At 31.9% G+C, this 14589-nt stretch overlaps 1 protein-coding gene across 1 annotated transcript in view; it reads right to left on the bottom strand.

The window, feature by feature from the left end:
* pcm (5'-3' exoribonuclease pacman) overlaps positions 1 to 14128 on the bottom strand; it is a 29391-nt gene extending 15263 nt beyond the window's left edge. Inside the window, exons 1-11 of the mRNA XM_073084384.1 lie at positions 13775 to 14128; positions 13052 to 13278; positions 12363 to 12415; positions 11838 to 11998; positions 11194 to 11358; positions 7778 to 8060; positions 7253 to 7413; positions 6911 to 7015; positions 6532 to 6580; positions 5553 to 5634; positions 198 to 390 (exon numbers count right to left, since the gene is read on the bottom strand). Coding sequence (XP_072940485.1) covers positions 198 to 390; positions 5553 to 5634; positions 6532 to 6580; positions 6911 to 7015; positions 7253 to 7413; positions 7778 to 8060; positions 11194 to 11358; positions 11838 to 11998; positions 12363 to 12415; positions 13052 to 13278; positions 13775 to 13849 — 1554 coding nt within the window. The 5' untranslated portion in view covers positions 13850 to 14128. The remainder of the gene's footprint in view (positions 1 to 197; positions 391 to 5552; positions 5635 to 6531; positions 6581 to 6910; positions 7016 to 7252; positions 7414 to 7777; positions 8061 to 11193; positions 11359 to 11837; positions 11999 to 12362; positions 12416 to 13051; positions 13279 to 13774) is intronic.
* Between the last annotated feature and the right edge of the window lie 461 nt (positions 14129 to 14589).

The following is a 14589-nucleotide window of genomic DNA, read 5'->3' as shown; positions in this document are numbered from 1 at the left end:
CTAGTTATTATAAGAAAATTAAACAAAGACATAATTATGACTTTAGCAAACTACACATTTTCTTTTTTTAATAAATACTTTATTGCGGAATATAGATAAAATAAATTACAAAATCATAATATAGGTAGAACTGCCACATAGAACTTAAAAAATGCTACAGATTTTTTTTTTTTAATTATACCTTAATTTCTTCTTACCTGTTCAAAAGGCTTGAAGGGCTCGCCGATATCAAACGTGATCTTCAGGTCCTTGAAGCCCTTGATGTCGGAGATGTAGGGCGCGTAGTGGTGCGGATAGTACCAGCACCAAGACGGACAGCCCTTGTAGTAATAGAACAGGTTCCACTGGATCGCCCGCACGTAGCCCTCCGCTTGGTTCGCTAGCACCTCACTGAGGGGGCGAAAGTGGAATTAAATAGGGGTTCATAATCACAATATTTGACACAATTTTTTGTCATGGATTTTTTTAGCAGTATTTGTTAAAATATAGGATCGTGGAATACTTTAAATAATAAAATCTTATTTTCGTAGTTCAGACACATCTTTATTTCATTAAATATTTGACAAGAAGCATAACTCAGAAAACATTACCAAAGAGTTTAGTAACCTATAACAATACTTTTTGGATATAAAGATTATAATATTTACTTATTTACAACACGCCTCCTTAAATTTATAATCTCATAACATAACTATTACATACTAATAACATATCTAAATCAATCTTAACTCTAACCTGTTCTTCAAAAAACTTGCCTTATTTAAACTTTTAGTTAATATGTCTGCCAAATTAAATTTAGTATTAATTTTTACAATATCAATTATTTTCTTTTCATAGTTCTCATTTACATAATGATACTGCACTTCGATGTGCTTCGAATTCTTTGTAAAATTGCCGTACTTAGCTATTGCAACTGCACCTGAGTTGTCTACATACAGTTTTATTGGATCACGAAATTTTACATCAAATGATTCACTTAGTAAGTTTCTAATAAAAAGTACTTCTGTTACTGCCTCTGACATAGCAGTATATTCAGCAAAAGTTGAACATTTAGTTACTGTATTTTGTTTACGTGATTTCCAATAAATTAAGTTTCCATACAATCTAATAATAAAACCAGTTGTAGATTTTCTATCAACATTATCTCCAGCAAAATCAGAATCTACCATACAATCTAATATTTCAGTATCCACATTATCATTATAAGTTAAACTTAGATCCTTAGTATTATAGAGATATTTTAATATTCTCATTGCATATTTGTGGTGTGTTTCGTTATAGCAACTTTGGTATCTACTCAAATAATTAACACTGTACGCTACATCTGGCCTTGTGCCTGTACTAATATATAACAATTCACCTATTATATTTCTGTACTTAATAGTTTCATCTATTTCTCTAGCTTGTTCTAGTTTTAAATTTGTTTCCATTGGAGTATCATATAACTTAGTATTTTTCAGATCATATTTTGCAGCCAAAGATTCAATATATTTTGTTTGGTTTAGAGTCATTATACCTTTATCCTCACTATAATCAATATCTATTCCAACATAGCTTTTAACTTTACCCAAGTCTTTCATAATAAATCTTTTCATTAAACTAGTTTTTACCTCATCTATTTTAGTTTTATTTTTGCAACAAATTAAAAAATCATCAACATATATTAATATATATATTGGATCTTTGCTTGCTCCATTAACATATAAACAGTTATCATAGTTACTTCTAACAAAATTCAACGTTTTAATAAATGTATCAAAACATTCGTACCATACTTTAGGACTTTCTTTGAGACCATAGAGTGCTTTTTTCAATTTGTAAACTTTATTGTCGCCAATTTCATAACCTTCTGGTTGATTTACATAAACTTCTGATTTTACATAAGCATTTAAAAAAGCTGTTTCTACATCCATCTGTTCAATAAATAAATTATTTTTACAACTGTATGACAATAAAATTTTCAAAGTTTGCATTTTTCCTACCGGTGAGTAAGCATTATCAATGTATTCATTTTGCTGAAATCCTCTCACAACTAATCTAGCTTTATAAATATTGTTGCTTTTCTTTCTGAAAACCCACTTAACATCTATAACCTTTTTATCTGTTGGTTTTTCAACAATTTGCCAAGTATTATTTTTATTTATGCTATTTATTTCTGAGTCCATTGCTATTTTCCATTGTTTATAATCATTGGAGTCCATCGCCTCCTCAAAAGTATTAGGTACATTGGCATCAATATAATTAACATATATAAAATGTGAAACTGGATTACCATATCTAGAAACTGGATTTCTCTTTCTCTTTTCTACTAAATTCTTATCTCCATTATCATTTAAACTATCATCAACTACATCCTTCAAGGTCTTATTAGAACTAGTCTCCTCCGCATCTTCATATTTTTCATCACTTTCCTCATTAACTATTTCTTTTAAAGTTTGGTCTAATTCTAAATCTTTATCTTTTGGATCATCTAGTTTTTCTAAGCAAATTAGTTCAGTATTTTCTTCGATTACCTGTACATGCCTAGCATTAATTATTTTGTTATTTAATAGAACTCGATAACTATTTTCATTATAACCTACTAAAATACCCTTTTGTGCTTTATCATCCCATTTACTTTTTCTTAAAACTTCTGGAACCCTAACATAAACTCTACTTCCATATATTTTTAAATGTTCGACATTTGGTTTTATTTTAAAAAATATCTCATAGGGTGTTTTATTTTCTACCGTATTTGCAATTGTACGGTTTTTTAAATATGCTGCTGTTTTTATAAATTCAGGCCAATACCTTCTGTGAATTTTAGCTTCTCTCATTAAACACCTAGCTATGTCCATAGCAGATCTATTATATCTTTCCGCTACTCCATTTAATTCATGAACGTAGGGTGGACATGGTAATAACTCTATACCCTTATACCTTATAAAATTGTAAATCTCTTTATTTAAATATTCTCTACCATTGTCACACTGAATTTTCATAATTGTTTGGTTGAATTTATTTTCTAATAAATTTACAAATTCTATGAAACAACTCGCAACATCAGCTTTACTTTTAATACAAAATATCCTTGTGCATTTACTATAATCATCGATAAATGTGAGAAAATATTTCTCCCCACCATAACCAGTCGTATTATGTGGACCATTTAAATCAGTATGAATTAATTCTAAAATTTTAGTTGTCTTTGTTCTATTATTTTCAAAAGGCACATTACTCATTTTACTTTGTATACAATTTGAACATTTCATGTCTGTGCTTTCAATTTTATCAGGCAAACCATCTAATAATTTATTATTTATCAATTTATTCAAATACTGAAAATTGACATGACCAAGTGCCCTATGCCATTTTTCTTTCTGAGTCAAAGTTATTGAATGTGCATACATTTCTCTTTTGCATACAAAACTTTTTATAGAATACAAATTGTTTATTTTATCAGCGACAACTATTAATTCTCTGAGACTATTATAAATTTTTGCATTTTCATTTTTTGCTACTATAGTGCAACTTTTAGTTATTTTTGAAAAGCTTAACAAATTTTGTTTAATGCCTTCAACAAAATAAACATTTTTTAAATCTACATACTTTAGATTGTAATAGTTTTTAAAATAAATTTTGACAGTGCCTACTTTAGAGGCTTTTAACATATTACCATCTGGCAGTTTTACATAAACAGGACTTTTCAGATCTATAAAATCATAAAAATATGTATCGTTTTTTATTATATGGTCGGTACACCCGCTATCTAAAAGCCAATTAATTTCACCATCATTATCATATTCTTGTGTTACCTGATTTATTTCCGAATTACATACTTGAGCTGTCCATGACTCCCCTGCAAAGTTGTTTGAAGATTTACCACTGGACTGACCTTGACCCTTAAAATGTTTTTGACCTCTGCCTCGGCTATAACCTCTATAGAATCCACCGCTGTTGTAACCTCTCTGTGATCCTTGCTGACCTCTAGCAGTTTGTTGTCCTTGATTATATCTCTGTGCATACCAACAGTCCTTCTTGAGATGACCAGTCTTTCCACATACAAAGCATTGAGCGATAGTTTTGGTTGCAAATGTACTTATATTATTTTTCTTATCTAAGTCTCTAGTAGACATATTTTTCTCTTTTATTTTAGAGCATACATAATCAACTGTTCTTTGTTCTTCTGGAATTACATCGAGAAAGTCTCCAATATAACTATAGCTTGGTGGAAGCGCTCTTAGTAGGTATCTTAACTTCTCAGGTTCATTTATTTTTCCTCCAGCCGTTTTAAACTCGTTTATAGTTTTCTCGAACTCCACAAAAAAATCTTCTATAGTATCATAATTGTTTAGTTTAATCTCTTCTATTTTCGCTCTGCAAATAATTTGCATGACTGTAGACTGAGTAAGGTATATTTTATCGAACTTACTTAGCATTTCATACGCTGTTTTGCAATCGGTGATGTATTCCAATTGCTTGTCTGAGATTGTACTCATAATTATTGTTCTTGCCTTTAAATCCATCTTTTTCCATTCTGCTTCAGCTTTTTCCACTTTCACAATGGCGGCCTCGTTGCATTCTTTGTACTCCAACAAAGTTAATAATCGAAATTTCCAGCTTGAATAGTTTGCGCCATCAAAAATAGGTATCACAATATCTTCAATCTTCGCTTGTTTAGCCATTTTTATGACAGTAATGTTTTCCAAGCATTTAAACAAATATTTATTTTCTTTCTTGCACGCGTCTTTTTATCACACTGCGTTTTTCTTGAAATTCTAATTATTTTTATTAACCACGCTCTGCTACCATGTTAAAATATAGGATCGTGGAATACTTTAAATAATAAAATCTTATTTTCGTAGTTCAGACACATCTTTATTTCATTAAATATTTGACAAGAAGCATAACTCAGAAAACATTACCAAAGAGTTTAGTAACCTATAACAATACTTTTTGGATATAAAGATTATAATATTTACTTATTTACAACAGTATTGTTTTAAAATGCGCTTCTTGTAGTAGTAGAAGAGGTTCCACTGGATCGCACTTACGTAGCCCTCCGCTTGGTTCGCTAGCACCTCGCTAAGAGGGACGAGAGTGGAATTAAATATACCCCTATTCTTCGTAATTATGCTATTTAACACTTTTTTGCCATGAAATTTTTAGCAGTACAAAAGTACACCCTTGATATTAATTGTTTATAAGTATGATTATATTAAAGAAACAAGTATATTTTAAACTTTAAGTCCTCTCTGAAGTTGTTGCGCGCAGGTGAAATCAGAGAGCCAATGCGTTCGAACGCAACGAGAAGCATATACTCCGTAACAACGTAAGGGCTATGTACCCGTAGGTGAGAGCTCGCCGCGCTGTCTTCGTCCCGCTAATATCTGCAATTTGCTGCTGCGACGCGACTCATTCCTATATTCGGAGCGGACTAGAAGTTCGGAGCGAATTCTACCAGTCACATCCTTCGTAATTATACAAATCTACTTTTAATCAACTCAAACATACTATATACATATATACAAACTTACTTTTAATCTCAATCATATATTAAGACAAAAGCTTACGGAGTTACTTTGGAGTAATCCAACTTGTTCATGTAATAGTCCATCTTGTGTAACACAAACTCCATTTCGAAGTTTGCTTCCTCTGTAAGCAAGATATACATTTTGATATAAAAAAACAGTTTCTTTATTCCTATATGCCGACTTTATGATGTCAAAGTTACAAGTTTCAAAAATATGTAAAAACATGTTTTCATTCATTCATGTAATCATGTTGTGATTTTCTCAAATGAACAAAGCAATATTATAGAATAGCTTAAAATTGTACTTTTCTTTTTTTATATATGTAGTATAGGAATAGTAGACGAGCATGCAGTCTGCCTAATGGTAAGTGGCTACTGCCGCTCACGGACATCTGTAACCAACCTCAGATAACATTAGATTCCTTCCTGAGCTCGGCTACAGATGTGCCACTACCCCTGAGCATTAAGCTGGAAAACCTTGAATAAGTATGTCTCCCTTACCACAACAAGTTAGTAGCTTTTTAATAAATATTGAGTTGACCGCTTTTGGACATTCGAAAATAATTCTGCAAAGAATCTACTCTGGATAAAAAATATAAAATAGTTAATTGTATCAGGCGTTACTTTGCGGAAATCCATGTTATTAAGTTAAGATTAAAACTACTTCGCAACAATCCGCTACAAATATGTATGATGGTATATATTTTAAACCATGCAGTATGTGCCACCCTCCCTCACTCAACGACCTCCCTTAAACACGGTTAATCGTTGACTTAACGATTAACCGTCGTAGAGTCAACTTACCCTGATGATGCTCAGTTTTGGAGCGAAACACGTGTTGGTGGTGGTATGTATGGTGGTGTATATTTTTAATTTTTGCATCTGCACGCATCCTTTGAGGGAGGGAGGGTGGTACATACTGCATGGTTTAAAATATATACCATCATACATATTTGTAGTGGATTGTTGCGAAGTAGTTTTAATCGTAACTTAATAAATATTAAATATCCCATACTTACCATCACTAGTTTCTTCATATTCTTCACCATCCTCTATATCGTCCATTAACTGTAATACAAATATTTTTTAAAGAAACAAATACCATAAAATATTATTTATTGAATTCATGATAGATCTAGAATAGTTGTAAACAATTAAAATGTAATCTTCTAAATGACCTCATCTACAATAACTTTTGATTAAATCATGTAATTATCTTAGATTATTTTAGGTAACACCTAAACCATAATATGTCCTAACCGACATACTGCATTGCAATTGTTTTATTCTGCATATAGAAGTCAGAAATTTAATATAATGGTACTTCCAAACACCAAAATTCAATTACAAAGTTACTTTCTTTCGTTTGTGGAGAGCATTAATATGAACACAACATACCATATCTTGTGTAGCATCTATGAGCGCCTGTAGCTCATCATCTGGCTCATTAGCTTTTATATCTTCAATGTTCACATTGAATGTGTCATCGTTGTTGGGTTTATACTGAAAATAACATAATATAGTCATGTTATATAATCATAGATAATATAGCTTATTTTATATACTGTACAAGTAATAGAAAAATATTTATCCAGTCTATGATAGAGGTACATATACAAAATAATGAATATGTTTCTAAAATATGGTCCAGTATAATAATAATTGTAAAGTACTATGGTAGTAATAATTTAACTTATTATTATAACTCACTTTTGGAAATAGTCATTTATTTTTAAATACCTGTTTCCTTTCATTTGCGTTAGGCCGCCTGCCAGTTTTAGCCTCGAAATATTTTAAATCTGTATATGTGTCCTGGAACTTTTCCTTGTCAATCTTAGCTAGTTCCTGCATAAATGCTTCGAACCTGCCTAGGTTTAAGTCACCTGCTTCGTTAATGTAACCTAAATAATAAACAAATGCAATTAAAGTTATAGATCCCTCACAAATAAATATCCAATTGATATAACCAACTACAGTAGAGCTGAAAATTGAGGGTAGTTATTATCTACTAATAAATAAATGCTGAAATCTAACGGATTATAGGAGTTATTTTAATTATAGGTATAGTAGTCTATATTCTTCAATTAATTTACAAATTAATAAGTAACTTTTTGCATATAACATTTAAACTTCCCAAGTTTTATATTTCTAATCAATTGAGCCAAATATTTAAGCAACTCAATTAGTTCTTGTGAAATCATGGCAACATTGCATTAGATGGCCTGTCTTTATTATTGCAAGATTATGGTAAAAAAATCCACTTACCATCTAACGTGGGCAACACTGCCATGTAAGTCTTATACAAGAGAGGCAGCGCGTCATTACTGATGTGCATATTTGGTAAATTGGGAATGAAGTCATTGCCCACTAAGAACCCCATTAGTACCCAATCGTCCACAATTTTTTCTATATCATACTCGAAGGGTAACTTGTCTTTGATTTCTATGAACTCCTGGTCTAAGTATTCTCTGAGTAGAGATAAGTGGAGAAGATAGAAGTTGGTTTGTTCTGGACTTGTCGCACGTTGAGTCGTTTTGCCGAATTTCACCTGAAATTTATATTTCTTTGTAATACGATTGTGACTAAATGTGGAAAGTGACATTTTTTATTGTATTCTAACATTTTAAGTTTAAAAATAATAATTGAATATGCTTAGTGAATACTTCATTACATATAATTATTTAAAATAGATAAGAAATGTAACAATTGTATCTTTTTTTTTTAATTAGACTAGTCTGCCTTATTAAAAAAAAAAATGAGAACATTTTTCTGCGTCTGGAGTATGGCTGGTACTGGAATAACCCTTAATTTGGAAATATACCACAGTTTTTATAACTGTCATACAATGATTTTCAAAATAAGATGCATCTCAAATCCAATTAGTAACCCATCAGGAGTAATTTTTAACATTTTTTACCTTACTCTAAGGATCTACAAAATCATCACCTCCAGGCAGTGGCAGCCCTAGTAAACATTTAAGGTAGTGCGAAATTTCATGGGAGCGCTCCCCACGTCGACGACGTTACGCCACGAAAGATGTATGTTGCAGCCAAGTAGCTCAATTAACAGCCTAGCCTCTTTACTAAACAGTGACGCTCGGGTGTTTTTAGCGCCCCTCGTATGACGGCAACTGGTGCGGTTGCACCGCTCGGGCCGCACCTGCGTCCATGTTGCCTTTATATTTAACCTTTTTTGCTATCATCTCATGCCAAGGCTCTAAGGGCCGTATTAATAGATGGATCTCAATATCAATCTTAAGTTCGTATCAACTGAGTCGCTCTTATGTTGCGATCAGCGACTTGAGAGCGTCGCTAATTAATAAATGAGTATCAAGTGCGTATCATTTGATACCGGTCTCAAGAGAAGCATCTCATTCGAAACAGTAGAACAGATTAAAAATATTTTTTAAAATGACAGCTATGAATGAATGAGAGTTGAACATTACAATCACGTCATGCAGCGTTTCGGTTCCGCTCCTTTGCTAATGCAATAAAATGTTTAATGTAGTGAAATATCTCATTAAATATATTTATAAAAATGACAAATCCTTTTTAAATCGTATACTAAATAAAAAGTAAATGATTTCACGTGCAATATTTTTCGGAAAAAAGTATTATCGTCAGCTGCCTTTGGGTAAAATATAGTAGTATAGGTTAACTTGTAGTATAGGTTAACTTCCCTACAGAGCTACTATACTCTTATTAATTTAGAATGAACAGAAACTTATACATACAAATGACTTGTATTTGATAAAAATGGCATGATTTTATATTTATGATAATGTTGTAGGATACGAGTAAACAACTAATGCGGTTGTGGATGACCTAAAGCAACAACAATGTGAAAACATTGTCAAATGGAGGCGGCCCTTCTACCAGTGACGCAGAAATGAATCCAGATGTATCGTAGCTGACTCCAGGGCTCCTTGTTAGTGCTGATGATGATTCCGACACTGTATCAGGTATGTATTTTAAATGTTTTAAAAGTTACTCTACATATCTAACTATTTGAAGTACTGCATCTACATATCTTAATATAGTTAGCTATGCGTTAGTTAATGTTATACAATAATTAGTAATATTTCAGACGGCATTACTAATATTATTTTTTATTTTAGAAATGACTGTTACGCCGCGCCTAATGATACATAAGAAAAAGAGAAAGTTATAAACAAGCCTAGCACTCCACCCTGTTCACCATCTTTGCATCCTCCTGCTGCCTCAATGTTAGAAAAAAAAGAAAAGCTTTTGATTTTATTAGGTATTAGCTTATAACATTATTATTATATTCAATAAAAACAGAGAAGATACAATAGGTATATATTTTAAAACCTGTATTTGGTATTATAATTTAGAGTTACATTTTAAGTAATAATAAATCTCCTATTTAATATAAAAGATTATATTATAAGGAATTTCATAATATTTTTTTAGAACTATATTATGAATTAAAGCTACATTTGGAATAATAGAATTTAATAAGTTTCCTATTTTATATAATTATATCCTATTTTATGTAAAGCTGAGTAATTTAAAATTTAAATCTACTTTGAAAAGAAACTATTTTTTATAATTGTAATACTAGAAACAGTTTTGTGTAATATATTGTTTATAAAATTATATTTGTATTATTTTTGACACATACCAGCCTTACCTTACACATTTGGTTAAACTTTGTATGTATTGAATAATAAGATATACATAAAAATACATTACAGAAGTATACTCTAAGAGTTTAAATATATTTTGAAGGTGATAGAACCCTTTGTGGTTCGACTCAGGCGGCACCACCGCCACCCCTATCTCTACCTAATAACAGCGGTGTTAGGCGCTGCTGTGTTCCGGTTTGAAGGGTGTGGTAAGGGAGACAGACTTTTTCGAGGCGTTCCAGCTTAGTCCTCAGGGGTAGCGGCGCATCTGTGGCCGACCTCAGGTAGGAATATTTAATCCTATCTGGGGTTGATTACAGATGTCCATGGGCGGCAGTAGCCACTTACCATCAGGTGGACTGCATGCTCATCTGCTACTCTTATATTATAAAAAAAAAATATTAATTACAATTGCAATCTTAATTAAATCAACCAATCCTGGATAAAACGTGAGAAAGAATAAAAAATAAAATAATTTCATTACAATTAATTAAAATAAATCCATTGAATTAAAAAATACAACATAAAAATTTAAATCCTAATAGTTGAATCAAGATATAAATTAATATAAAAATGAGTGATACTGTGAAAGAGAAGTGTAAATAGAATCTATACCTTTTTTGAAATTTATTTATAGGCATTTAAAAAGGATTTTGAGCGTCCCTTAAATAAATTTTCGGTAACCGAGAACTAAAGCGATCATCGATATTATCGTAATCATTCATAATAATCGTAATAATCTATTTCGTCTAAAATATTTTCAAAATCCATTTCTCGGCGATACGTAAACGTCGACTCAAGTCAAGGTCCGACTACACTCAGCTAATACCATCTCAGAACGCATCTCAAGAGGCTACTTGAGACGTGAGTTTGATTTATTAATTAGCGAATGCGATGACAGATCTCAAGTGAGAGCGCGTTTAATGTTTGACACTTAAGTTTTGTTTATTAATACGATAACGAACTTAAGATTGCACTTGAGTTAGATCTCAAACTTGAGATCGGTTTATTAATACGGCCCTAAAATCCTCACCTCCTCCCTGAGCAGCGCGAAGTGCGGCTCGTGCGTGCACATGCCGAGCATGATGAGGTCCGCGTCCAGCCCGTACAGGCAGTGCCGCGTGTTGGGGTCGTAGTCCGCCTGCGAGCGCGCCCAGCGGATGTAGTCCATTATCTTGTGCTCGCCTTCACCCGGCGTCTGTGATTCAATAATTTATCCATATGTCAGTTGGTCTACACCACAAAGCCAACTAAAAGGTGGGATGACATTAAACTAGTCCCGGGAATAACATATGGTCGAGAGGCCATAGAAAGGCCTGGATGGACAGTATTTTTTACAGGGTTTTGCCACCTGGCAAACGGACACACAATAACTAACTGCTTACATCAGGTTTTGAAGCTTGTAGGACACTCTGTCATTTACCTTTTGAAGAACCATCACCACATACAGCAAATATAATACCAGTGTTAAGCATTACTGTGTTTGACTTCAAAGGGTGTGATAAGGGAAACATACTTAACCAAAACTTGAAACTTAGTTCTCAGGAATCTAACATCATCTGATTACAGATGTCCATGGGGGCAGCATCAGCTACTTCAGTATCCATAGAACTATGTTCATTTGCTAATTAAATCTCATACAAAAAAAAAATCAAAAATGTTAATGTCCAAGATTACCTCATGACCTGAGAGCACAACTTTGACTTTCGACCACAGCGGGTCTGTCGACATCTTATGCTTGACAAAGTATTTCAACTGTTCGTGCAAACGCGCCATAAACACAGTGCCAGGCGTTATACAGTTGCTGTCGAAACGCTTCTCCTCAGGTAAAACTTCTCCTAAAAAGGTACAGAATTTTAGTAATAATATTTTTGGCTATTACAAACTTGACAATAATAGATATTGTTCGTTATCTAATGTGTAGCACCTAGTGTTGCCCTTCTTACATGTTCTTATCAGAAGTTGTAACGATGTAGTCACAACAAACAATATGGGGTCTCAAATTTTTATTTTTATTTCCTGGTAGCTGGTACTTAAGTTGTTTCAAGGGTACCAAAATGATGTAAGCTGATTAAATATCTTGCCAATCTCTAACAGCTGTTAATAATAAAATTAATCTATAATATTTTAGCCAAAGAACAACAAATTTTGATTGAAATAGGCATTAGTACAGAAAGTTTAAGACCAAGTCAATTAAATTACCTTTAGCTTTGGCATCTTCTTCTAACTTCTCCGCTTCTCTCGCTGATCTGAATCTGTAAGATGTTCATATTGGATAAATAATATATTTGAAATACAAGTAAATATGACTTGAACTTCCCAATCTCTTGATAAATATCCATTATTCATAATCAGTCTATCCAATGACAAAGACAAATACACAAACACCCAGACCCAGAACATATGCAGGCTTTGGTTTAAATAGAGCTTTTAAACACATGGCATGTTTTTTGGAATTAAATTTTTTTGATACAAGAGCCCATGACCACAATTTGAGATGTAATTGAACAGTGAGATGAGCATTTTATAATCACAGGAAATTATTATGAGATAAATGTGATAAAGGAGATAATCTGCTTATCTAATGTAAACAAATCTTGTAATGAAATAGTATCTTAAAATAACACAGCATATGCTTACTTAACACTTTTTTAAGTTAATCTAGAAAGGTCTTTATAGCATAATGTAAAATATAATATTTTTAGAATAGTATTAAAAACATTTTTATATAATTTTTACATTCGCAGTAAGCTATAACGAAAAAAGGTAGTGGTCCATATCAAATTTTTTGTCTAACAATGCTAGCAAGGCTAAGTAATAGCTACTATTTCAGAGCTACCTTCGAGGTAGTTTGATGGAGCTTTAAGTCAAAACCTAATCATCAGTAATACCTCCTTCCTCGTTGCTGGTTCATCTTGGCTCTCGGAGCCACACCGTCAATGGCCATGAAGAATAGCTTCTTGGGCTTTATGATTTGGAACAGGATTCCGATGTAGTGGAATATATCCTGGAATATCTTCTCCTCCGTGATACGAAAGTGTGGGTTGGAGTCGTCCGGGTGAGAGCAGTTGTGAATGATACCATTCATGTCCAAGTACATATTGTCAAAGTCAGGTATCTGTAATATATAAAAATTAGTTTAAGACAAAAATTTATATATTTCATGTAAGTTTATTTACAAATTTATTATTAGTACCCTTTTAGTTACATATAATTATGAAACAAGTCTATTGTGATAAGAGAACTGAATATGTGAACCAATATAATGCAACATATTTTATATTGTGTAAATGAAAAATGACATTTTATAGTCTTACAAATATTATTATACTAGTTTACTGCTAATATAATACCACAATATTGTCAAAAGCAATGCTAAAAAGGATAAAAATAAAGTTTATGATGCCAACTTATTATTGAAAGGTATTAAACTTAGAACTAAAATACTTTGTACATAATTTTAGGTATTTTCCACTTTTCTCAGATAATCTTTAAAGGTTTTATTATTGAATAAAGTCAAACCGTTGTTTAAAATAATATAACCTGGTAGCATTAATTCGTCGCTAATATTATTTTAAATTATGGACTTGTGTAAACAAAATGAAACTACAAACCTGATACTGTTTCACGAGCTCATTCAAACAGGGATACCTCTCACTGGTATACCTAAAGAATTTCGGAACTCCCATCTTTATTGATTGTTTTGCGAATAATCAGCAATAATATAACAATCAACGTCTGTTCCCGAAGTGTAGACAAACACCAAATAAAATAACCTTATGCTCTACTTAATAACGAAAAGATGCAGAACCAAGCTCCTTTGGACCTAGTTTTTAACTTATTGTGAAGTAAACTTAAAATTATTTGCCAAATTTCTCTTTAAAAAGGAGGCCAAAGACCGAATTTTAACGAATAATTTTAGTCGTTTCTCACATCTTGCAACAAATGGAATTAAACGAATGGCGACATTGACGTCACAGAGATAGTAATCTACACAGATAACGCTAATGTCAACCATAATTCAAATTAATTTAATATTGAATAAGAAAGAAGTTTTTAACTGTAAACATTGTATAACATTGTTAGGTGAACGTTAGCGCATAGCACATTGTAGGCTTAATTACTTTAAATAATATTTCTATTTGCTAAAGGTTTTCATTGTTTTAGTTAAAAACATTAAAATAAACTAAAAATACTCTATGGGCATGTTTCACTATTAACTAAAACTACTATAATTTATTTAATGTCAAATAAGTATTTCAAAGTAAATTATAAAGTAACATATTTTCTGTGAGGTCTTACGTGATGTAAATTTGAAAGAAACAAATTTCCTATTTTTCTAAAGTTTTTGAAAGGAATAACAAAGACGTAAAGTTAAATAAAATTAACTTAAAATTATAGATTATTATAGATTGACAACTCAGTAAAA

The sequence above is a fragment of the Epargyreus clarus genome, unplaced genomic scaffold (genome assembly GCF_041222505.1).
Source record: "Epargyreus clarus isolate Ecla_fem2 unplaced genomic scaffold, WU_Ecla_fem_2.2 ptg000021l, whole genome shotgun sequence".
NCBI classification, from domain to species: Eukaryota; Metazoa; Arthropoda; class Insecta; order Lepidoptera; family Hesperiidae; genus Epargyreus; species Epargyreus clarus.
Note: the sequence above shows the minus strand (reverse complement) of the source record. Positions and strands in the feature narration are given on the sequence as shown.